The 25,417-nt window shown below is 36.7% G+C and overlaps 2 protein-coding genes across 2 annotated transcripts; both read left to right on the forward strand.

Moving 5' to 3' along the window:
• Window positions 1–112: 112 nt before the first annotated feature.
• Window positions 113–2,486, forward strand: tmed3 (transmembrane p24 trafficking protein 3). The gene is made up of 3 exons (XM_056747273.1): window positions 113–387; window positions 781–1,026; window positions 1,111–2,486. The coding sequence occupies exons 1-3, from the start codon at window positions 244–246 to the stop codon at window positions 1,342–1,344; spliced, it is 624 nt and encodes a 207-aa protein (XP_056603251.1). The 5' UTR covers window positions 113–243; the 3' UTR covers window positions 1,345–2,486.
• A 645-nt stretch (window positions 2,487–3,131) lies between these two features.
• On the forward strand, window positions 3,132–24,921 carry frmd5b (FERM domain containing 5b). Its single transcript, XM_056754070.1, has 14 exons — window positions 3,132–3,233; window positions 9,615–9,719; window positions 10,019–10,061; window positions 10,215–10,293; window positions 10,435–10,532; window positions 10,659–10,782; window positions 10,928–11,015; window positions 11,207–11,295; window positions 11,406–11,469; window positions 12,288–12,379; window positions 12,527–12,601; window positions 12,758–12,826; window positions 12,922–13,028; window positions 21,301–24,921. Exons 1-14 carry the CDS (start codon window positions 3,132–3,134, stop codon window positions 21,876–21,878), a joined length of 1,713 nt encoding a protein of 570 aa, XP_056610048.1. The 3' UTR covers window positions 21,879–24,921.
• Window positions 24,922–25,417: the final 496 nt, after the last annotated feature.

Consider the following 25,417-nt stretch of genomic DNA (forward strand, 5'->3'; position numbering starts at 1 on the left):
TTTTAAATAATCCTAAAATGATCTACAATGCTAGTTGTTCTTAAAATAGTCCAAGGTCAATTTATTTTGAAAACTTGAGATTCCAAATGACCCGGAAGTATCTTCTCCACGTGCCACGTCAGTGGTGTTTCTTGTCAAGCTGAAAAGTTAGATGATGCTTGATTGAGACACGTAAACTTTAACCCAATGGAATAGGATATCTGTTCATTTTTTAGGAATTATTAAAACTGTCACTTTAACAGCATGAGGCACGTTTCGCTGTTAATGTTGGCAGTGTACGTAGCGTATATAAACGCCACCGAATTAACATTTGAATTGGCTGATAATGAGAAACAATGTTTTTACGAGGACCTGGAGCAAGGAGAGAAGTTTGACATTGACTTTCAGGTAATTGTGCTGAGACATGCAGCTTTTCAGTAATGCGAAATATGTTGCCGCTTATCTTGAAGGTTTTCATAGAAGTTACACAAATGACAGTCTTGCAGAATTTGTGTAGTGCTGGTTCATTATTTGTCATCTTTGCTCTTTTAAAGATGTTCAGAAATTAGCTTGATTTATACAACACCTGTTACAGATGTGTTCTACTAAGTTATGTTATATGAACCATGTATTTGTTGTAGTTCTTATGTAAACAAGTAAGTAAATAATTAAAGTCACCCTGTATTGGAACTTGTTCTTTCAATATTTGGTAGGATTTTTGCGTGCATGGCTTAAAGGTACCAAAAGTTACTCAACAATAATGTATGCTGAATATCAATGCTGAATATCTTTTTCATACAGGTCATTGCTGGGGGGAACTATGATGTTGACTGTTTTGTGACAGATCCACTGAATAATGTACTGTATCACGAACGAAAGAAGCAATACGATAGCTTTTCCCATACAACAGCCATGAAAGGAGTGTACAAGGTCTGCTTTAGCAATGAGTTCTCAACCTTCTCTCACAAGACCATATACCTGGACTTTAGAGCAGGAGAGGAGAGACCATTGCTGCCTGATATGAACAGTGCAACAGCTCTTACACAGGTGAGAAACTACACAAACAGAATGCACTCACATGATGTCTGTGTATATACTGTATTAACATGAACTTCTCAATAAATCTTGCAGATGGAGTCAGCTTGCATGTCTGTCCATGAGATTCTGAAGGTGGTTTCAGACTCTCAGACTTGGTATCGTCTTCGAGAGGCTCAAGACCGAACCAGAGCAGAAGACCTGAACGTGCGAGTATTCTATTGGTCTATTGGAGAGACCATCATCCTGTTTGTTGTCAGTATTGGCCAGGTGCTAATGCTTAAGAGTTTTTTCAATGAGAAGAAAACAAAAGTTGCCACCAGTACATAAAACCTTTATAAACTTGTGTGCCTTTATATCTCCCGGAAGATAATCAGCAGTTTTATCAGTTTTTTGCAGTTAGAACAGGTCCAACTGTGCCTGTAGCCTACCAGACATGACTTGTTTTACTAACAAAATGCCTTAATTGGAGAGTTATGTATGAAATTGTGTGCACAGGTGAAAATTTCTGTTTAGTTGAATTAAATTGGTTTCTGTGTCGAATTCTTGAAAAAGACGTTACAGTAATGGGACCTGGAATAGAAATAAAGTTATTTATTTAGATTTGTTTGGAAGGGGGGGTGTTACAGTAGTTTTTAGACTATATGACAATACACTTTTAAGATTACATGTTCAAGATTTTCCTTATACTATCGGGCTAATATATTCATCCATTAGTCTATCATGGGCCAGTTGCATAAAATGCTTTGAATAGTCATAAAAGTTTGTCATCTAATTTTTTCTTCAAGACTAGTCATGACTTCTACAAATCTGTTACATAAAAAAAGTAGAATGATATAATTGAAATCTGAAAAGTAAGATTATTAGTCCTAACTAATTGCTAGTTTGTGCAATTAGTTTGTAAGAAGCAGTCTTTGGCTAGCGGCTATTTTATGCAACTGGCCCCAGGTTTACTATAAATTGTTTATTATAATTTAAGATTTACTTTTTTTAAACACTGTTACAGTTGTGCTAACCCCATGCACACCATTGCAGGTTTTGCCAGCTCTAAATACATGTGTGGAGTTTACATCATGTTTGTTATGTTTCCTGACACTACTCAAATGTCAGCTAAATGTGCAATTTGACACTGTTTTTCTAAATATATTACCCATCAGACTGCATCAGTACTCTGTTTTTGTGCAGAAAATCACCAATGTTTACATGTTTAATATCTTTTACTTTCTGATAGGTTTCCTTTAGTTCAGTGGTAAGAGCATTGGTTGTGGGTTCGATTCCGGGGGATTGCACATACCTATGTATAAGTGTATAAGATATTGCAATGTAAGTCATTTCGGATAAAAGCGTCTGTCAAAAGCATAAATGTAAATGTTACAAAATATGGCCCCTGCTTACTGCAGAAAGGAGTGAAAGGAGATTAATTTGTGATTTTGAATGATTTGACTAAAATATATTACATTCAGTTGTTTATAGTTCTGCCTTGTGGTATTATTTGACAGGAAGAACATTGCTTGCATTTTAAATGCGTGTTTTTCACCACTAGGGGGTGCTTTTAAATATTTTTTTACGGAAGAAAATCTCAGGAAAGATTCCGCAACATCACTGGTCGTCTATGAAATAAAAAAATATGACTAACTCATTGATACAAGTTAATGCGAAACATTAATAACTGCTGATGAAAGAATCTGATATGAATTTGCTATACCAAACAGATCACAGTGTACTTTTTTGGACATGAAAACTCAATAACGTTGTGTAGCCTACTATTCATATTTTTCTTCGAATTTGAATTAGACTGAAACATATCAAAACCTTCAACATTAACTCTCTCTCTTGCTTTATGAATAAATCCGCCTCAGCCCTCCCCAGAAATAATGCATGAATATGGATGGGCTGTTGTGACTAGGTCTATCGGTGCATTGGATTACCTCCAACGTTGGCATAAAATCACCAACGGGAGAGGAGACTACACCGTCCAGTCCAGAGGATATAGATGGGAGCAATGACTCAAAAGGGCTTCACATCACCGAGAAGGGTCTGTTTAGTATGTCTGCAGTGAATGACATGTTGCGCTCTACCTAAATGCTCTCGTGCCCTGCGTCTACTGACTGGCCAATATGTTGAGCCGACTCATGAGTGGCAGCGATCGGAGCCTTGACAGGGAATTCAACTGCACAGTGCGACTTTTGGACGACTCGGAATACACTTGCACGGTTCAGGTCAGTATTAACATGTTTTCATCATCACTAACGGGTAACCCCGCCACTGACACACGTGTCTTGATGCTGGCGGTGCTGATGCTGCGCATTCAGGCGCGAAAATCCTGGAGCATCTGTACTATCTCGCACTATGTCTGCAATGCGTAACGTTTTAGGATTTTTCTATATTGGCATACGTTTTGTGTGAATCAGCGTTAGTTTGTGACCCGTTTTAAGCCTTTAGAGACCAGCAGGTCAACTGTCACGTATCGACAGTCTCGCTGGGACCTGAGTCACATTCTTCTGTTGGTCCATGCAGACCATGCTTGAATAGAGTGACCGATGGCAAGATTTCAGGTGCTACGTCACTATTATGTATATTTATATATACAGCTAACTGTGCACAATTAATGTGGAATGTGGATATTGTAATAGTGATACATTAGACGATCTGCCTTCAATATCTGCAGGGAAAGTCTGTGCATATTTTAATCATTTCAGTGAGCTCTTTACTGACCAAGATGCAATTGCATGGTGATGAAAAAGCAGACCAGATATAGGAATCAATTTTTCTCTATGCATTACGCATGCCAAGTCTACAGATTTTGGGCACCTTTGTGATTTTGATAAATGGAACCAAAACGATGTTACACCTGTAACTGTTAACAAAAAATTATAATGAAATATAAAATATTATAATGATAATGAAAAATGAAGAATTATTAACGAAAATGAAGTCCATGTTAAACCTAGGATACTCTGTACAATCAAGATTAATTTTACCTGGAAAACATAATTTTTCTACAGCTGTTTATTGGTTGCTTTACCATTTTCACACACAAAAATTGGTGTCTTAACCTGTCCACTGTATTCATATCAAAACAAATATGTCAGTACGATGTGTCTGAAACTGTTGCTGGGACAAGTTATCAAGGCTGATGGGTGCTAGCTGCCGTGGTGCGGTCAGTCCCTATTACCTTCACATTCTATTTACCCTAACGGTTTTGTCAGAAAGTGGTACAGAGTTGCAGTGTAAAGAGATGCGAGAAAGCCATCAAACAGACTTAGAAAGACAATGGATGTATTAGTGGCTATCTTCACCAATCAAAAACCATATAAAAAGGAAGTTTGAGGTTGTGTGAGGCATCACAAAGACCTTAATGTTGTTTAGAGGCATTTAAAGGCATCTGCTCTGATGTAATACAGGAAGGATACAAAGTTTAGAGAGACATTCCAATATTTTGTTTGGCAACACCATGTACATCAGGAAGTTACTGAAATAGTACATTATTTACAAAGATTTTGCCTTTGGGAGGTAAATTTCTCAAATGTTGTACAACAAAATTCATTTATTCATTTATTCATTCATTCATTATATATATAAATATGTATATTTATTTCTAAATATGAGGTTTATAGGTCTAATAGAAGGGTAAATGTGTATGTTTAAAGTGTTTACACATGGCATTCCACAACATTTACTCCTGAATTCAGCAATACGGATGGAATGATGCTTTTGATGGTGATCTTCCTTCTACTATAAGTTGTGTTTGGTCATTTTTGTCAGGTGTGTCGGGGAATGTCAGTCTTAGATTTTGACATTCCATTGTCCTTGGAATTCTGTGTGATGTTGTGGTCTCCATGGCAACAGACTGATTCCATCATCATTCCCCAGCTGCTCCTGCTTCCGTCAGACAAGCAGCAGACACAATATGTGCACACATTCACATGCACATAGCCCTGCCTCTTGCAAAGAATTCTTTCGGACATGGTGCAGGCAGAAAAGTACTATACGGTACTGTATATAACATATGGAATAGGAAGAGGCATGGAATTACTAAGTACATCTATCTTTACCTGTCCTTTCCTCCCTTCTTCCACTTAAGGTTTTCCTCTGTAATTGATTGATCAGTACTGTGGAGCTTGGTTAGTGATAAAATGCTTATAAGCGAAATATGGCCTCTCTCGTTTGAGAGACTGCTGACTGTGTTTGGCTCCTGGCAGTCACACATCTAGAGACCAGACATATGAGACACTCTCACATATACCTTTATTATGGAGCTCACCTTTGTGTAGGTCAGCAGTTGCCTTTCAGGTTTATGTCACATACTAAAAGGCTTATGAAAGGCACCAATGGATGAATAAAATATATTCTGAAAAGTTCATAAAGTGTCACTTTTTATTTTTTTTACTTTTTTTGTTGATTCTGGCATTATTGAGTTTCAATAACACTTAAACCATTAGTACCAAAATAATAGCTAATTTCATGATGCAGTTTTGTTTTTCCGTTATCAATGGTTAAATTTATAGATGGAAGTTTTTAAGCCAGTGCTTTGTGGACAGAAAACAATGATCATATTTTACTGTCTATGAAGTGGCGTGGTATTTCATGGAAATAAAATAAAAATTTGTGAAGGTAATGAGGGTTTTTCTTCCGCCATCGAACAGATCTCTTCTTCAGTTGACTTCAATAATATTTATTTTCCCTACTCTGGCTCTAAATGGGGGTTGAGATCGGTTTGGTTACTGACATTCTTCCAAATATCTTTCTTTGTGTTTGTATATATGAGAGTATAGAATCATTCTTTTAGAGTACACTCTTAAAATGCTGCGTTGTTTAAAAAAATATGGACAAACGCAACCACTGGTTTAAATAAATCTATAAAATGTCCAATCTTGAAACAACACAGCATTATGGGTTTAAAGAGAACATAACTAGGGATTTTTATGGAGTGTCCAACAACACGTATATTTGCATGAATCAGAGTCGACTCCCTTTTTTCCGAGGCCAATAACTTTGTCATTCATTTACCTTCGGAAATTCACCAGACTGCTTACTTTCAAACACGGCAACATTACACACTGCATGAAATGTAATTTTCATGATCAGATGTTATGTACTCTTTAAACTACCAATCACAGATCATTTAAACCCAACGGTTGTCCATATTTTATGGTTGAAACGACAAAATTGAAATGTATTAGAAACCTGCATTACTGTGTAGTTGTTTTGTAAAATGTCCTCCAGGTATTAATAGTTCCACCACCCCAACAGATCAGACATCTTAGTCATGCAAAAAAAACATAAAACATACAAAAAACACAAAAAACATTACAAACATTAAACCACTGAAAGAAGTCTTGTCTAATCTAGTCTAGTCTAGTCTAGTCTATTTTAGTTCATGCCAAGTGTTATTGCCCCAATCCAGTTTTAGTTAGTTTACGTTCCTGTGTTGTCTGTGAGTTTATCCCTTTGTCCTTATTATTTTACCCCCTCGTGGGTCTTAGTTTTTTATTTCTGTTAATTAAATATAGTTTTGTCCTTAACTGCTGCCTGCATCTGGGTTCTCTTCCTGTCCACCCAAATCCTGACACTTCTATTGCTCAAGTTGTCTTCCAGCAATGACAGCACTCCAACTTTGTTACTGAACTTGAGCAAATATTATAAGACAAACCGCAAACCAACAATTAGATAAACTGGATTTTGATGAACCCGTTATTCAGTGTGCTTGCCAGAGCTTTAAACACTGAAAGGTCTACCTTATAGCTATAACTAAAAATCAGATTGTTGGCAATATTTTGCCTCTGCTTATATGCAACTTGTAAGATGATCCCCAGGATATGTAGCTAAAAGATAAGCACGATATGTAGCTAAAAGATAAGATCATCAGACAAACGGGGTAAGAAAGAAAGTACACTTTGATGTAAAATTTGATAAAAATAAAGCAGGATGAAAGCATTCATTCTGAATAGACATGACTTATGTAAGACATTGCTTACAGCCAATTTGAGAATATTCAGGGAACCTTGCTTGCTATTCGAAAGAAACAAAGAAATTAAATGTTTGTTTATGTGCTGCATAAAATTTTCGAATAATTTTATCTTTTTTTTATTTTAATGTGCTTTATACTATGGCCTGTGTATCTTTTTTTAGATGCAGGTGAGAGTACGACAGAAAATGTAATTTATATTATAAAGAATGTTTCATAATTGTTCCATCCATATTTTCATCACAACTATGAGAGAGTTTAAAGGGATTGCAGTGAGATTAGACTACGTAAAAAAAACTGGTTTCCATTCTGGTTTGTGACAAATAGTGGCAAATGTTTAGTCTTTTGTTTGTTTCATTTGATGTTGTCTTGGACGACCAAAGTCATGTGTGCTGATCTGAGACTATGTGTTCTTTACTGTTTTCTCGTTACCTGTCATATGATATTTTTTATAGATAGCCTAAGGACCGAGCCATTTCTGTGTACGTAAAACAAACACTTGAAGTATAGCAGTCAGCAAGTTTTGACAGAGAAAAAAGCAAGTTAAACAACAGTAGTTCTGTGCCATTTATTTATTTGGGCCTTGTGTGAATGTATTAGAATACATATATCTATCTATAGAGAATACATGTATCTCTATAGATCTAAGATGTCTATATGTGACCCTGGACCACAAAACCATTCTTAAGCAGCACAGGAATATTTTTGCAATAGCAACAATACAAAAATTATAAAGTAAAAGTAAATATCATGTTCCATGAAGATATTTTGTAAATTTCCTACAGTAAATAGATAAAAACTTTCTTTTTCTGAGTGAATGCAGCAACATTACTAACAAAAATGGGCGGAAACACGTCTACAAAAGTTTAGAATTTCTGCTTTCAGGTTCATCTACTCTCCACAACATCATTACAGCGGTAAGGCAATAGAGACAGTAAAACAAACCTGTTTCTTCTTAGCAAGGGCCTACTACAGCATCTCTGATTAACAACTTAAAAAGCGATCTAAAAGACCAAATATTGTCCTATCCTAATTAACCATCCATCAATTGAAAGCTTATTTATTCATCTTTGATGTATACATTTAAATAAATAAAAAAACCCATAAGACTTGTTTTGTTAACCAGGGTCACATATGTTCACCTGTTGCAGTGCCATTTCCTTCTGGTTACATTTGATTATTAAACGAGGGCAGAGTTCATTCATTAAAGTGAGCTGGGTGGGAAATGGGTTTGAAACGTTCTCGTTGCATTCTATACCCATATGGCCCAGGTGGTCCGGAAATGGCTTCATTTTCAACTGTGATAAATCTAATACATATGTAATAAAATGTGTCAGTCTGAGCCGAAAATGACTAATCACACTGTGGTGTATCAGGCTCAAGTGGAAATAAAGCTGTCACTGTTCCTTACGGTTCTAGGAACCGTTGAGCCCGACAGTAAAAAGTGGCTTAATCAATGGGGGGCAGGCACTACACAGAATATCAAGCTTCCAAGACACCAGAAAGAAAAATCTCAAAAAATTAAGCATACATTTAAGTGTGCTAGTGCTTAAGCATAACCAATTGGAAGCAAATATTTCATGACAATTAAATGTTGCAAAAATTAAATCGCAGCAATCAACATTCGACCAGATGCCTCTTAGTACATAAAGTTGTGCAAAAACAGATTCAGATGGTCCTTTATGGTGTGATGTTTAGACCAGAGGATATTGATTCTAAAATGATGAGTGTCTCTGTAGCTAACCTGTGCGGGACATCTTCATGACCATAACACTAAAAGTTGAAAACACACATTTCTATTTGCATTAATCTACTCAGCTATGAGTTATACCTGCTATATTGACATTTAAGGACTTCAGAGACATCCCGGTTAGGTTATAAGGTTATAGAGAGGCGTTAGTAATATCATACTCTTCTTTGTGCACTTCTATGATATTAGATGATAATGGCAGGCAATAACCAGAGATTGTTGTACCAACAGAATCACAAACCTTTATATCCCCCATTCTCCCTCCCTCTCACAATCTCTGATGCAAACAATTTCAGAATTCACAGCATGATCTCTCACTACATTTTCCTCATAATGAAAATTGTATTTATTAATCATGCAGAGCAGAATTAAATATTTAATCCAAAAAATATCATTCTGCAATGATTGGTATGTCTCTTATATCTCGTATGGTTTCTAACCTGAAGTCTATCTCATTTCCCAAATCATATTCACTGGACTGGAACTGTTACATTAATGCTTGTGATCTTCTGATAGTCCCTACTTGTTTTGAGATATAAGATTTGGATTTGAGCTGATGCATCTCAATCTCAACCTTTTTTTTTTTAAATGTGACTTTCTCCAACCACACAGCTCTACAGATTTCTAAGAAGCCTTTCAATGTGCTGTGAGAATGTTAATATTTGATTGATCTCAGATGTCTCCAGAGAGATTTTAAAATATTAAGCTCTCTCTAGAGCAACATCATGTTTGAACTCAGTAAGTCGTCAGACCAAACACACACATCCTCTCACCTTAAAGAGTTCACCCAAAAATCTAACACATTTTTTATTTACTTATTCTTGTGATGCTTTTAACCTGTATAACAAACTTTCAGTAGTTCCTTTGTCTCTTATGTTCCAGAGGGATGCAAAGGGTCAGTGGCTGTTCGAGCAGGTTTGTCATCATCTAAACCTGCTGGAAAAGGATTACTTTGGTATAAGATATGTGGATCCAGAAAAGCAAAGGGTAAGCAAAGGGGGTATATAAAGTTGTTTGTTAGTTTATGAATGCTTTGTGTGTTTTCATAGATAATCAGAACAAATGATGTTTATTATTGTTCAATTATTGATCAGTTTGTTTTGTTTAGAAATGTTTTCCACATACTTGGTGGATGTCTTATACAATAATAATCATTCTTGTTCAGAACCGTAATGTACTGTATAGAGTCATAAAAGTTGACAAGGCTTGTCAGACCAGTAGGTAAACAGATATTTTGTAGTTTTTAAATACAGTCCAGTAATTTTTATTTTATTTGGGTATTTCAGCATTGGCTGGAGTGTAGCAAACCTATTACCAAACAAATGAAATGTAAGTCACACTTTACCATATATGTAAAAATGAAAAAAAGCCAGCTACATCCATTTTATGCATTACGTAATGGAAAGCTGAAAAAAAATATTACAATCTTTTTAATAAAATAACTAAGTCTATTTGATTACTCCCTCATGTTTTATGTCCTAGCTCAGCCACCATACACCATGTGTCTGCGTGTTAAGTTCTATCCTCCAGACCCTGCGGCTCTTAAGGAAGAAATCACTAGGTACTGTTCTTTCTGTTGTAAACATGATCTACTGTAAATAGTATCTATAAATGTTTCAGTATATATCACAGCCCTTACACATCTGGCATATTCATAATTACAGACACTACAGATTGAACATGTGCTCTACATTGTTTTCAGATACCTGGTCTTCCTACAAATGAAAAGAGATCTGTATCATGGCCGACTCCTGTGCAAGAGTTCAGATGCTGCCACATTGGCCGCATATATTCTACAGGGTAACAGTCGACAAATCACATTCATTTCTGCAATGTTGTGCATCCTTAGAACATTGTTCTATGAGCAGTGTAGTAGTCAACACTCTTTACTACAATATGACAGCAAGTTTCTCTATTTACGTTTAGCTGAGATTGGAGACTATGATCCAGGAAAGCACCCAGAAGGATATAGCTCTAAATTTCAGTTTTTTCCCAAGCATTCTGAGCGCCTGGAGCGCCGCATTGCCGAAATCCACAAAACTGAACTGATGTAAGTCCAGAGGTTTATCATATGATATTATATGAAATTTTACAGAGATACGAATAAATGTCATTTATAAAAAGGTATTTTAAACTAACTGCAGAAATGTGGACAGTCTGTATGTAAGCATTTTATTAATTTCTCTTTCCAACAGAGGGCAGAGCCCTGAGACGTCTGAGTTGAATTTCTTAAACAAAGCTCAGACTTTAGAAACATATGGTGTAGATCCACACCCCTGCAAGGTCAGAATCAAAAACCATCAGCTCTTAATAAAGCTCTGTCCTCTATCTGTCCAAATAAACTTTATTAGGAACTGAATGAACTGTAAGTTTGCACCTGCCATAAACGTCTGAATAACAGTATGATGAACTTTCATCCTAAAGATCAGAGAGTACGGAAAATTGTTGTTTATGTTTTTTTTCTGTTGTGAAAGGATGTGTCTGGAAATGCAGCATTTTTGGCCTTTACCCCGTTTGGCTTCGTGGTACTGCAGGGAAACAGGAGGATTCATTTCCTCAAATGGTGAGAAAGGGGAAATTATTCTGTCATATCATTTTCATTTGCTAAGCGTTCAAGATCGAATGACTCGGTGTGTATTAATGACTATTACAGTATGTTGTCGTTTTGTTCAGGAACGAGGTGACCAAACTCAAGTTTGAAGGAAAGACGTTTCATATATATGCAACTCACCAAGAGGTAAACTATACCTGAATCCAGCATGTTAAAAACATCTGTTGTCATATATTCAAATAAATATTATGATATTATAAAGTATCTCACATCATTTTTGGATCTTATGATCTTGTAAGTTGATGGATATTTTGTCCTGAGACTCTCAACATCTAAAATAAATGACATGCCACCAAATTGGATTTTAGAACTATAAATATTTGTTACGCCCTGCGATGAGTTGGCACTCCATCCAGGGTGTATCCTGCCTTGATGCCCCATGACTCCTGAGATAGGCGCAGGCTCCCCGTGACCCGAGGTAGTTCGGATAAGCGGTAGAAAATGGAATGGAAAGTATTTGTTATGGTTTTAGTTTTGCTCAAAATATTAAACTTTTATTTTGGGGTTAACTATTCCTTTAAAAATATAAATGGCGTATATGAGTGAAAGTGATGTGAGGCCAAGTGTGGTGTTCCATACTCAGAATTTGTGCTCTGCATTTAACCCATCCAAGTGCACACACACAGCAGTGAGTAACACGCACACTGTGAACACACACCCAGAGTAGTGAGTATATGTGTAACTCCAAACAGAATTGCAAAACAATGACCAAAAACTCACTGTCAATAACTGTTTCTCATTGACTTCCATTGGTCAAACAAACTCACACAGTGTTTACATTTTAGGGGCGAATCAACTTACCTTCTGCATATATGTTTCTGCATATTAAATTGGGCAGAGATAAAAGATTTTACAATTAAAATAATACACTTTCCCTGTAAATGACAGAGTGTTCAAAAGTGTTTGCACTTCATTTCTGACCTTGTTGTGTGACCTTCACAAAGGATCATAAGATCATCTTGACTTACTTTGCTCCAACACCCGAGGCCTGCAAGCATCTCTGGAAGTGTGGAGTAGAACACCAGGCTTTTTACCAGTATGTTCACATTACTTTTTCTTACATACCAGGCTAAAATAAAAAAATCCTATCCTGTTCTGCACATTAAAATAAATTTACTACAGAGAAATGGCACAAGATTAATGGTCCTCTTTCTCTCTTCTTCTGTCTTTTCTTTTCAAACAGGTTTGAGAAATCAAGTCAAGTTCGCACTGTGTCTAGTAGTAATCTCTTCTTCAAAGGTAGCCGTTTTAGATATAGGTGAGGCAATTTCTTGTTGGAATAAACAGCGTGGGTTTAGTAGCCAGGTTTAATTAGTCCTTTGTGTTGCATATATGCTAATTCCTGAATTAGCTGCAGGGTGTACACAGCCGTACAGTATGTGGCTTAATTAATGTTGCATACATTTTCTTAAAGTGGTAGAGTGGCAAAGGAGGTGATGGAGCAGAGCGCAAAAATCAGGCGAGAGCCCCCAGAGATCCACAGGTAAGTCTCATCAGCTCAAACTCAATGTTGTAATTCGGTATAGAAGTATATTTTCTAGAGGTTTAAATGTATGTTTGGTATCTGTGTGTGTTTAGGGCTGGGATGGTCCCTAGTAGGAGTTGTCCCTCTATTACACATGGTCCACGACAGAGTAGCGTTCCTCAGGCACGCAGGAGAGCAGTCCATATTTCCATCATGGAAGGTACATCTATTTTCTTGCACTACAGTTGGAGTCTTCTTTGTGTTAAGAAACTGTAAAAAAAACAGAAAGTGAGTCAGTGATATTGAAATGATTGTTGTTTTAGAATCATTCATATACACTGTAAATTAATATGGACTATAGTAAGAAAATAAGCTATTGCGATAATGTCTTGAACCCCCCTAACCTCCCCTGACATTTGACTGAACTGTTTATTCAGCACAAGCATCTTATGTTTTCATTTACGAAAAGCCATTTTGCTCCTTCAGTTGTTTGATTTCATTGATATCACTGAATGAAGAAGAAGTTTATTTTTATACAGCGCCTTTCCACAAGCTCAAGGGCACTTTACAATGAGCACTTTCAAGTCAAAATACATTTTCAAACAAAACATACAAATATACGAGGCTAGATTTATGCTTTCAATTGTATTTTGACGATGGACAGTGTAGAAGAGTTACGATATGGATAAAGAATCCCATAATCTGGGGCTATTAACACTAAATGACCTGATAACTACATTGGACAGTCTAAACTTGGGGATACTAAGAAGCCCCAAAATCAGATGATCTAAGAGACCGAGTTGATATATATATGGCTGAATCAGGTCTTTGATATAGCCAGGTGCAAGACCGTTCAAAGCCTTAAATGTCAGCAGGAGAATCTTAAACTGAATGCGTGAGGAAACAGGAAGCCAGTAAAGAATGTGTAAAAGTGGAGTAATGTCAGCAGAGTTCTGGACATATTGAAACCTTTTAATATGTTTCCCTGGCAGACCGATAAACGGAGCATTGCAATAGGTTAGCCGTGATGTAATTAAAGCATGCACTAAGGTTTCTGTATCAACCAGATTAAGAGAAGAGGGAAGACATGCAATATTGCGCAGATGATAAAAATAACTTTTAACCACTGCAGCAATATGAGAGCTGAGTGAAAGAGATGTGTCAATCAGGACAACTAGATGTCGAACAGTGGTTGAAGGTTTAAGAAGAGTGCCATCAATGTCAAAATATAAATCCTCTTTTGTATGTGATGCAGCATATCCAATCAGCATTATTTCAGTTTTGCTACTGTTTAGTTTACGGAAATTTAGCGACATCCAGTGTTTTATTTCAGCAATACAGGCCGCAAGTGTAGCAGGCAAATGGTTTTTTTCAGAGGCAGTGGTTAAATGAATATGGATATCATCAGCATAGAGATGAAAATGTAGACCCCTCTCAGTTAAACATCATACATCATTAAAAATTAAACATTATTGAAGAGACAGACAAACTAACTTGTGTTTTCCTGTTGGAATCACACTGGGGAAATGATGCAACTTCCTGGAAGTGATGTCACTAGAATGTACCATTATTTTACAAGAGCTTTTTGGTGAAAGTAACAGTGGTGACATAAAATCATGGTCCGTATATCATCTGATCATCATCTGATATTTAGTTTTTCCGTTTTCCTCTATGCACAAAAATAAAAAAACAATGTTTTTCATCTTATGTCTGCTTGAAACGGGAAACCCAATGGATAAATAAACCAAACACGAAATAACGACCCTAAGTACTGTTTAAATTTTTTTGGTAATTTCGCAGCGATCGATCAGTATTCATTTACAATGGCTTCACTCGAGCTATACAAGTTTCATATTCATGAAATGCTTATAAATAATATGACATATCACGAGATACTCTGGGGAACACTGCTAGATTATTATGGTCCCTCCGTGGGGTACACGCATGTTACCTAAAATTAATAGCCTAAGGCCCGATTCACATTTCGCTTAAACCGCGCGGAAAACGCAGATTGCAATGCGTTGTCCTTTTTCCAAAGCGCCTGTGCCCGGTTGCATTTACACCTTTGCTGTTGCAAGCCAGTTGTGGCTACTTAATTGTTCACTTAAATGTCACATATTAAAAGCAATAATGCTAACACACTTCAACTGTAAGCTCTGGAAAGTATTGTATGTGAACGTATAGGCATTCAATATTATATTTTTGAAATATTTTCTAACATCATTTCCTCCTCTCTCTGTGTGACTCTTTTAGTGGGACTGAAAAGTACGTCTACATTTAGGCCGGATTCACATTTCGCGTCTTCCGCGAGCATATTCATTATTTTAAATGTAGACTCGCAGCAGCCGCGCATATAGGGGGCGACGTGCTTTTTTTTAAACGCGGAATGTGAATCGAGCCTAATGCAAGCAAAATCTGCATAATGGAAATGATTCCCTAGATAGACATAGGCACATGACAACAATCATTTGGCAGTTTACTTGGTTAATTTAGCTAAAACTGATGTAATGTAATAGTGCAAATGACTACATAAAAACCTCACAGTTTCAACGCAAACTGAATATCTTTAATGGATTACTCTATAAGGACAGTAGTTTTAGCTGGGGGAACCTAATGAACTCGGTTGAGCGAGGTTACGAAGGGGACATCACCAGTGTTGGATAAGTTACTCTGAAAAAGTAATTAATTACTAGTTACTCATTACATATTCAATAGTGTAATTAGATTAGTGTCCAAATTACTCTGTCCAAAAAGTATTTAGTTACTCATTACTGATTACTTTCTATATCCTACATCGACCTTGATTAGTTAAGTGATTCAAGGATAGACATGAAACTGCTTATTCAATTCATTCAAATAAATAATATTATTAACTGACCAAAGTATTACAAATGTGAGCACAGATTTTAAAGTAAGACTTTGAATTTTGATGTCAATTACACTATTGCACACGCATATATTTCACAAAGTATTTAGTTTAAGTACATCAAAAGTAACTGTAATTAAATTACAGAAAACATACGAGTAATCCCTTACTTTACATTTTCAAGGGAAAAGTAGTTAAATTACAGTAACTAATTACTTAGTAACTAGTTACACCCAACACTGGACATCACATAACTTTTAAATTACAACCATAATTTATGGATTTACACCTTTGCTGCTGCAAGCCAGCTTTGGGTACTATTCACTTAAATGTCACATATTAAAAGCAATAATGCTAACAAACTTTGACTGTAAGCTCTGGAAAGTATTGTATGTGAATGTTTAATGCATTCAATATTATATATTTAAAATATATTCCAACGTCATGTCCTTTAGTGGGACTGAAAAGTATAAACGAAGCATATGCAAATGCATCCATTTCCATTTCGAGCATCGCAAGTTCGCATGCACTTGATCTCAGTAAGCATATGCGCAAAGCTTGCGTGCGCAGAAGACCATGGGAAATTACGAAAATCATTTTATTGGACAGCTCAAAAACTTTACACTTACCAGCATAAATTCAATTTTATTTTATTTTTTAATAATGTTTATTTGACTCTGTTTTTATGTTTTATTGATGAAAGAACATGTAGTGTTAGTATAATTTAAAAAAAAAAAACATTTATTTGTTGATATAAGTAATTGTATGTCTGATTATTCCTCAGGGACACAAAAGGCACCGATTTCGTGGAATGACCCATTTACGAATTAGGTCACCCAGAGATGGGCACAAATACATCAGTATTTAGTAGTGGTGGGCCGTTAACGCAGTGAGACTCTTATCGCGCGATAAAAAAAATGTCGCCGTTAATCTATTCTCAAAGTTGGGTTGTGAGCTGGGTCTATACTACGCAAGCTATGATGACTTTCACCTTGATATTTTAGCGCGGATGTATACCAGCTTAACTGCACTGTACGGGGCGAGAACGAGATTTTTCAACTCGCGTGATTCGCGTCATTCGCGGAAGCAGAAGCCGCCTCATCATCTCATGACCAGGGCTTCATTCGCGCGATTCGCGCAGCAAGTAGGTCTATTGGCTCTTTTCATTAACATATAAATCACTCGCGCTTGACGTTTGGTCTGAACACAACATAACGTTACTGTGAAATTACCGCATCAAACGTGACGTGCTAACATTGATGCAGCTATGAAGCCACCGGGTTTGCTTCAGGGAATATTAATTTTTAAGAAGCTTCCCAATAGAAACATCGACAAGACTAAGGTTGTTTGGACCTTGTGCAATGCGGAATTGGTTTAAAAAAAATACTTTCTCTCAACAGGTAGTGGTCTAGCTTTAGTTGAAACCAGTAACTTTGTATTGAGATCTAATGTATTATGGCTCCTGTATGACAGGTCGCTTGTTGCTCCCTCACTCTTTGTAAGTCGCTTTGGATAAAAGCGTCTGCTAAATGACTAAATGTAAATGTACTGTAGGAGCTCTTCCAGTCTCAAGTACCACCTAAACGCAAATCATCCCTTAGCTAATGCGGAAGTAAACACAAGTTCATTTTATTGAACATAATTTAATTTTCATCACCAATTATCATAGTAGAACAGCTTTCTCAAGCAGTTTGTGATGCATTTTGGAAACAGGAGATGAGCCCCTGGTCTAATGCGCCACCTGGCTTGAGAAACCCGTTCTCAAAGACTAACTTTTAGTCATTATTTGGGTAGCACACATATTCTGAATGCCTTCGGCAGAATTCAAATGAGCCATTTTAATCTAGATTAATCTAGATTAATCTTGGAATTAATCTAGATTAATCTAGATTAAAAAAAAAAATCTATGCCCACCACTAGTATTTAGTTACAAATTACAAATTCTTACTCATAAAATGTATTTAAATAAAATCCCAAATACTGTGGTGAAAAATGTATTTAATTAAAATAGAAGTAATTTACAAGTAGAATGTTTTTTTTTACAAGCAGTCATTTAAAGTGCGAGAGTAACCATGGAGTTAGATACACAGAAGAAAGAAAGAAACGTTTTCAAAACAGCAGTCCATCAAACACTTACATAAATATGTAGGCCTTCATGTCATTTTAATATTATTATCATTATTGATTTGATTTGTTACACATCTTGTTAATATTAATTAACCCACCCGCAATTAATCAGAAAGTTATTTTTTTCTATTAAAAAAATCTGCCCGCGGACAAAACTGCGATCTGGCATCACTAGACAACACAAGTCACTCTTCAGCCAGAAGATAAATTAGCTATTTTTGCTAATCTTTTGTCCTATGACTTTCAGTGAATGATATCTGGTAGAAGATTTTACTAGATACTTCACCTTAAAGCACTTTGATCACAAAAGCAGTTTCTTTACTGAAATCAAAGTACCGTGAGAGTGATTTCAAAAGGTTTCATTTTAAAACATTACCTCTTGCGACACGTTAATGTCAAACGTCGATCGGTCTGCGTGTGCCTTGGAATAAGGCAAACGCAGGTCTGACTCGGTTGGAAAACAATCCAAATTTATAATTCAGCTATTGGCTTTGATGCTCATCCAGATGCACTATAGCATTTACAGGAACAACATTAATGTTTTGTCCTTAAATGAGCACAAAATGTCTTGTTTTTAACACAACTGTTTTTAGAGAATATAGAATTAAAAGCAAACTGCATAGGATGTTTTATAGACAAATGACAGGTGTACATCTACATCTTCTCTCAGACAAAAAGATGATTAAACTGATTTCACTGGAAACAGTCAGGTATGCATAATCACTTTTAATCTAGCAATGCATGTCTATCTGTTTTTCTACAGCAAATCAATAACATTTTTAAAGGTATACTTTAAAATTAGTCTTTATTTGAGCTTCAGGTGGTTGAAAATACACTGACCTGAAGAATCTTCCAGTATAGTTATGGCTGGAATACACTACAGATTTTTCAAAACTAGAGATCATACACTTGCAGACTTTTTGAAAGTTTCATGTAGAAACACACTAACTGATCAGATGTGCAGACTGACACAGACTTTCTGCAACAAGTCCAGACTGAAAATGTGGGCAAAATCTGAGCAAAAGTCTTGTTGTGTATTTTAGCCTTTAGAAGGCGTACCTAGCTTTGGTTGCTCTAGTAATATTTATAACCAAACCCTTTAGTTACTGATGAGTGACGATAGACCGCTGCTGTATTCCTAGACGCTCCCGAAAAGTCACCCATCGTTTGTATAAAGTTAAGCAAATCTCAACTTTGTCGCATCGCTTGACATGCCTACTTCCTGCCACCAACGGTCACTGTCGCACGTGTCAAAACTGTTATTTTCTGAATTTACCATTAACCGCAAAGAAAACAAGTTCATATTCCCTTTTAAGCAATTCAAAAATAACATTTGTATATGTATTTAGATGTATTTTTGTATGTCCAGGTCTATATTTACTTTTACACGTAATGGCTGTCATTTGGTTCAGAATTGTTTTTTTCAGCCTTTAGAAAACTTTTAATATTTTTTTGCTGTACATAGTCATCTACAGTACAAGTTTAAAAACACATAAAATGTTCTCAAACTGTCTTATGGGAGGTAAAACAGACCTCTTGACAGTGATAGGAATATCCTACACATACTACCTAATCATTGCTTTATGTAACCTGAGAACTGTTCTTATTGTGTACCGTGTGACCAGACGTTCACCTGTTCTGCTCACTTTACTGACACAGACACATTTTATCATGGCTTGCCTCTGTGCCTGGGTTTTGATGTATGTTTGTATACTATGGAAATTTATTTTGGTAACATTTTTATTGTAGTTAGGAATCACAGTGAAAATATTCTTAATATGTGTATAAAAATGTTCTTAAAGTTGCACAAGATTATTCTTAGACCTTTCTGCGTTTGAATTTTCACACTCAGGGTCAAATCACTATAAAGGATTGTCATGACTAGCATGAGTGAAAGAGTAAAAAAAAATTGATGAGGTAATTGTGATGACCCTGTGCTCTGTAGCGAAAGTATAAAAGTTTTCAAGGAAAAACTTAAATGAACTATACATTTAAAACACTAATAGAAAAAACAAAATGAGAACAGGATTTGAAGGTGCTCTGGGCTTTTACATGACCTTTTGAGTCAAACATCAGAGACAATACGAAGCAACCAACTTTTTCTTGTTCATCTGTAGCTATTAACAGTGCTATTATTACTCAGCCTATTAATAGGAAGCCTGCCAGGGACACTCCATGTATGTCACGTGGCTTGTGTCAGAATGACAAGTGTGTGTTGAGAATTTGTATGCCTTCTTTTGTTACATCCCATATGCACATCATTGGGTTGTGAGGGACTTGGAGTATGCAGTGCAGCTGGGCTTTTGGGTTTACAGGGACTTGAGGGCAGCTTAAAGGCTTTAGGGTGCTTTTTCTTGCACTCTCTTTTTCAAGTACACAGTGTTATGTTGTTTCTGTTCAGTGGGGTAAAGGGAGAACCGGGGTCGGGAGCTGACACACTAACACGGGATTGAGAACGCTACGCACTTTACATTTATGTAAATTACGACAACATGGTGAAGTGTCTTATACGGATTAAGACAAAGGTGAACGTTCACCTGCGGATGATCAACCACTGTTACCGGGATGTAAAGGTACGAGTGTTGGCATTGGGACCAAGGTTACTGGGGAAAGCTCTGGGGGCTTTGCCTATCTTACCCTCCCTGCCCAGCTCTAGCACTTCTTCTGAAGCTTCATCTAGACTAGGTATCTTACCCATCAGCACTTCAGGTAAAGCTCGCTGTTGAACAAAGCAAGCCTAACGTTAGCGTCACTATCTTTGTATCTGCTTGTAGTGTGTGTCACCATTCAGCATTGTGTGTGGCTTTCATGGGTTTAGAGAGGAGCTGTATATTCCTACCTCTCATAGTTAATTTACAACATGCCTTGAGTATATTTTGGTGAATACATTCCTATCACATTAATATTTTTTCTGTCAATTAACAGAATATTGATTGTGATTAAATATCAAAATAAAGTATCACTAGGATTCTGCATAAGGACTCATTGTGAAAGGTTTACAAAATGTTAGAAAAGCTGAAAAAAGTTGCTGTTTGAAAGACGTTTGGTTTAGACCAGTTTTCAACCTTTATATTATTGTAACTAAAATGTGCTGAAATGGTAGATTTTCCCCAAATTAACACATTCTGGGAAAAAACCTTAGTGGTGCAATGAAATCGGTAGATTACCTGTACATTTTATACACAGTGTATTTTTTTTTGCTGCCCTAAATGTTGAGCACAACGTAATAGTTTCTGTACCTTGTCCTCCATGAACATGATTTGTAAGTTCTGACAGCTTGATCTCCATCAGCAGTAAAGATAAAAACAGATCCCATCTTTCCACACTCCTTCACAGCATCACCAAGCTATGCCTGTGATATATTTGAAAAGGCAATCTATAGCGGCAAATCCTACAGACTGTGGCATTAATTTTTTAAAGCAATAAGTTGAAATGACTTGTAAAGGCTATTGTATTTACTGTGTGAATAATCATTCTGAACATTCTGACTCTTTCGTAGGTTTGGAGTCCCTGCGTGACAGTGGCCATTCCACACCGTTGCGATCAGTCTCCAATAGCAACTCATTTCTACAATCCCATGGCAGTGGAGCAGAAGGAGGGACAGCAGAATTCTCAGATGACTCTTACAGTCCCTCTGACAGCATGCTTCCCACACCAGTATCCAGTGACCACTCAGACCAGGCTCAGGTTCGGCACACCAATGGCCCCCGCAGCATCCAAGAAGAACGAAGAACAGAACTGACAGCTTCAGGTCAGGCAAGGCCGCTTGGCGTTAAAGCCAAAGGGAAAGGTTCTCGTCCCGGGAAGACTCAGTCAACCCAACGCAGCCCGGAGGAAGAGCGAGTGAACAAGTTAATCTTTAGTTTGGCGCGTCTTTTCTTAGTGACTCTGGCTCTGCTGTTTGCCCTCCTTCTGCTTCTTATCGTGCTTACAGAGTCTGAGCTGGACTTGGCCTTTCTTAGGGACATCCGGAGGACACCCGAATTCCAGCAGTTTCACTATGAATTCTTCTGCCCTCTTAGGCGCTGGCTGGGCTGCAAGTTGCGCTGGATGGGTGGGCATCTTATTAATAAATGACTTGTTTCCACAGCTTTTAGTGCAGAACAACTCCTCTATCTTCTGAGATGCTTCATGGAGTCAATTGGGTCTCAAGGAACAAGCAGTGTGAGAGTGGGAAATGCTAAGCATTTATGTCATGGTAATTGTTATTATATTCATAGCCAAAAACGTGGGCACTCTGATATAACGCCAAGACAAGACAATTGTGTATGTTTCAACTCTAGTTATTGTGAAATTGTTATCCGCGGCACGATTTTTGTTGTTGGGTCAAAATATGCTATGTGTAGCTCTATAAATGCTGCTGTCACTCATTCATCCTTTATCTATTTTTTTAATTATATACACTCAAAGGTTGGTCCCTTAGACTGTGATGACTGAGACCTAACACTGCAAACAAAGACATGAAGATGCCTTTATTGAATAGACTTCCCGGACATGAAGTTGGAGAATTCCGATGGGTTTTGGATGGCGTACCTTGTACGGTTAAATGTTGGTAGTGTGGATTTGATCCTACTACGATGTAAGCTTAAATGTTGGTAAATATAGTATAGATCAAAGTCATTGATGGGGTTCATGCATGTAGAAAAGGCTGAAACACTGAGGTACAGTATATGGGTCACCCGCTTTTGCCTTGACTTCAACCCAACTTCAAAAAATATACATACACAATATATGTTTCTCTCATACATATAACAATTTATACCCAGTGGGAATGATGTCCTTGAGGTTAAAGTGTGAGAAAGGAGAGGAAAGTGTACTGGATAGACAATGAAAGTGAAATGTTTGGAAAGTCTGAAAATGCTTGAAAGTATATCTAATCATCCATAATATTTTTTTATTATGCTTTTATCATTTTGTAAACCTAATCTTTTCACCAACAAAATTCAAACAAATTGATACAAAACTCAAAGCAATTCTCTTTTTAAGGTAATGGTGACATTTTTGGTCAGAAAGTATTTTTTAAAGGGCCGCTAATCCAGGGGTTTTCTGCAATGTAAAAATAGTCAGTGGTATCCCCAGAATGAATCTGTAAAGTTTCAGCTCAAAATACACCACATATCTTTCATTACAATATGTTGAACATGGCCATTTGTGGCTGCATTCGAAAACACGCAGACTGTGTGTGTGTCTCTTTAAATGCAAATGAGGTTCTGCTCCCCTCCCCGTATGCAAATATGAGGTAGAGCGCTTAGGGGCTGTATCCACCGAGGCCCATTTACGCGGCTGAAAACGGCAGGAACTCAGCTGAAAAGCCCGCAAGTTGAACATTTTTCAACTCTGGGCGCTCGTTCGAACGCCGGCGCTGATCGTTGGAAAAACGCATAGCACCAGCGCTGAGCACGGATGCAATCAATACAAGCAATATGGCGGAAAGAGTAATTACGTCTGTTAAGCATTGCCCAACCAAAACCACACACTAACTGCAATAAAAATCACCTTAATGCCTTGTTCATAAATACGAATTAAATGGAAAAGACAAAAACATAGATAGAACAACATATACTGACCATTTTCTGTATGAAATGTTGGTCATTGTTTATTAATCATGTGCATGCTTATTATTATTATTATTATTTAGGCATAAACATGCATTCAGAGTACTTGTATATGACAGACAGGTATGTTAAGATCAGTAACCAGGTGTTATTACAATGTGAGTAGCAATTTCTGCGTAACCTCATTGTCTTACAAATGCGAACTCTGTTTCTATCTATTCTATAGTGTTGTCGCACCTAGGACATACGAGAAAACTTTGAAATCACAGAGAAAGATACTACTAAAATTTTCTTTGGTTTTAATGAATTACAGAAATTATGTCGGTCACAAGTTTTCTGAATCGATGGGTGCTATGCGTTTTACACCTAACATTACGACACAACACATGTCTTTGGACCATGTCTCAGGTTTAGCCGTGAATATGTCGACTTTCGATCGTTATATATCCGGACGAACCCGGCCTCATCGGAAAGGTTTTCTTCCTGGCCTACTTTTATGTTCCATTTTACATCCAACAACACCACACATTTGTTGTTTCTTAGACATTTTTGTCGCTGGCTAGTGGCTACATCTGCTCTTGCCTTGAAATGGCTGACAGCGGGTCTCTGGTGGAAGTTCGACCTAAGCGCTCATAAGGCGGAGTCTGCGAGCGGTCATGGGCAAGTGTAAACAATGTGACATCAGATTGTTAGGGCATCGCCAACAGCCTGTTTTATGTCACAGTTGTGGTTTAAAGGAGATTACAAAAAAAAGAATAGATGGATTTTTATAATTACAGGATGTTTCTGCACACACGGTGGCGACTCAATTTCTGGTAGATAAACATTTAAAAGTGCATTTTTTGATTGCGGCCCTTTAAACTAAATTCATCTGTGAAATAACTAAACACAACAATGTATATGCACTTGTTTGATACATTAATAGTAGGAAAGTTAATGTCAAGAAAATAAACCTGCAAGGTTCAGGCCATATCTGGGTGTTAAGAAACCGAAAATGAAACTTTATGTACTGTTGTTTGTAGCATGTAATTCATGAAGTAGTCAAGTATATAGTATGTAACAATACCAATGATCGGACATGAAAACCCCTGGAATGAAACCCTGATGTGTGTTGTTGTGTCATAAATGATTATAAGAATGAAAATTAAGCTTACCCATCACATTGTTGAGCCAACTGAAAAGTAATTCTCTAACAAAAGGTTTTGAACTGAATTATAAGTAATCTGTTGTTGAATGTACAAATATTTACAAATACTGTGTTTCACTTATTCTTGCTAATTGTGACTGAAACTGGTTCAGCTATTTCAGATGGTAACTTTCATTTAAAGCAATAGTGAATTGAAATGAATAACTATGGAAGACAATCAGAAGTGGTTATTAATCTATCATATCGTTAAACAATGATCACGCAGTAATCTTCTCTAATCTTCCTCCTCACCGTAAAGCATCAGATTGTTACTTTTCTGTAAACTTTATTATTCATAATTAATTTCGTTCCCTGGTTTGTACCAAGATGACATTATGACAAGATTTTTTTTTCTAGAAAAATAAACCTTCATATTCTTCATATGTGTTTTTATTGAGTTTGGTTAAACAGACAAAAAGCAACCTACTTAAATATATATACAAATACTCAGACAAAATTTACTGTAAATTCAACACGATCTTAGACATCCTTTCCACTCAGCTTACTGAGATTGTCTGTAACAGAGATACAATACAAACATTATTACTCCAGAGTATTAAAATGGTGGATGCTTACTCAGTATAACTCAATATGCAAATTCCTGCAAAAGATTTTAACCATGTATTTGATCGATAAATAAAAATCTACAAGGCACTTTATGCAGAAAGCATTGCAGTGACATAGAGAAACCACTGGTGGGCAGAAACACTCCTTTGCAGAAATCTATTTTTATATAAAGTTCCATCAAAGTCAGGCTAATCTACCAGGAACTGGAATAAATGAAAAATTAATATAGCATTAAATTATTATCATCATAATATGATCAATTTGACATTTGAGTTGGTGAAGTGCATCTTAAATCTGTTGTGGTCATA

Source organism: Triplophysa dalaica, chromosome 1 (genome assembly GCF_015846415.1).
Source record: "Triplophysa dalaica isolate WHDGS20190420 chromosome 1, ASM1584641v1, whole genome shotgun sequence".
NCBI classification, from domain to species: Eukaryota; Metazoa; Chordata; class Actinopteri; order Cypriniformes; family Nemacheilidae; genus Triplophysa; species Triplophysa dalaica.

What these genes read in the sequence shown, in the direction of transcription:
- tmed3 (XM_056747273.1), top strand. Translation starts at nt 244, where the DNA reads ATGAGGCACGTTTCGCTGTTAATGTTGGCAGTGTACGTAGCGTATATA. An exon ending in AGTTTGACATTGACTTTCAG is followed by an intron (nt 388 to 780) that starts GTAATTGTGCTG and finishes TTTTTCATACAG; the next exon opens with GTCATTGCTGGGGGGAACTA. An exon ending in GTGCAACAGCTCTTACACAG is followed by an intron (nt 1,027 to 1,110) that starts GTGAGAAACTAC and finishes TAAATCTTGCAG; the next exon opens with ATGGAGTCAGCTTGCATGTC.
- frmd5b (XM_056754070.1), top strand. Translation starts at nt 3,132, where the DNA reads ATGTTGAGCCGACTCATGAGTGGCAGCGATCGGAGCCTTGACAGGGAA. An exon ending in TAGATCCACACCCCTGCAAG is followed by an intron (nt 11,016 to 11,206) that starts GTCAGAATCAAA and finishes CTGTTGTGAAAG; the next exon opens with GATGTGTCTGGAAATGCAGC. An exon ending in AGGATTCATTTCCTCAAATG is followed by an intron (nt 11,296 to 11,405) that starts GTGAGAAAGGGG and finishes CGTTTTGTTCAG; the next exon opens with GAACGAGGTGACCAAACTCA.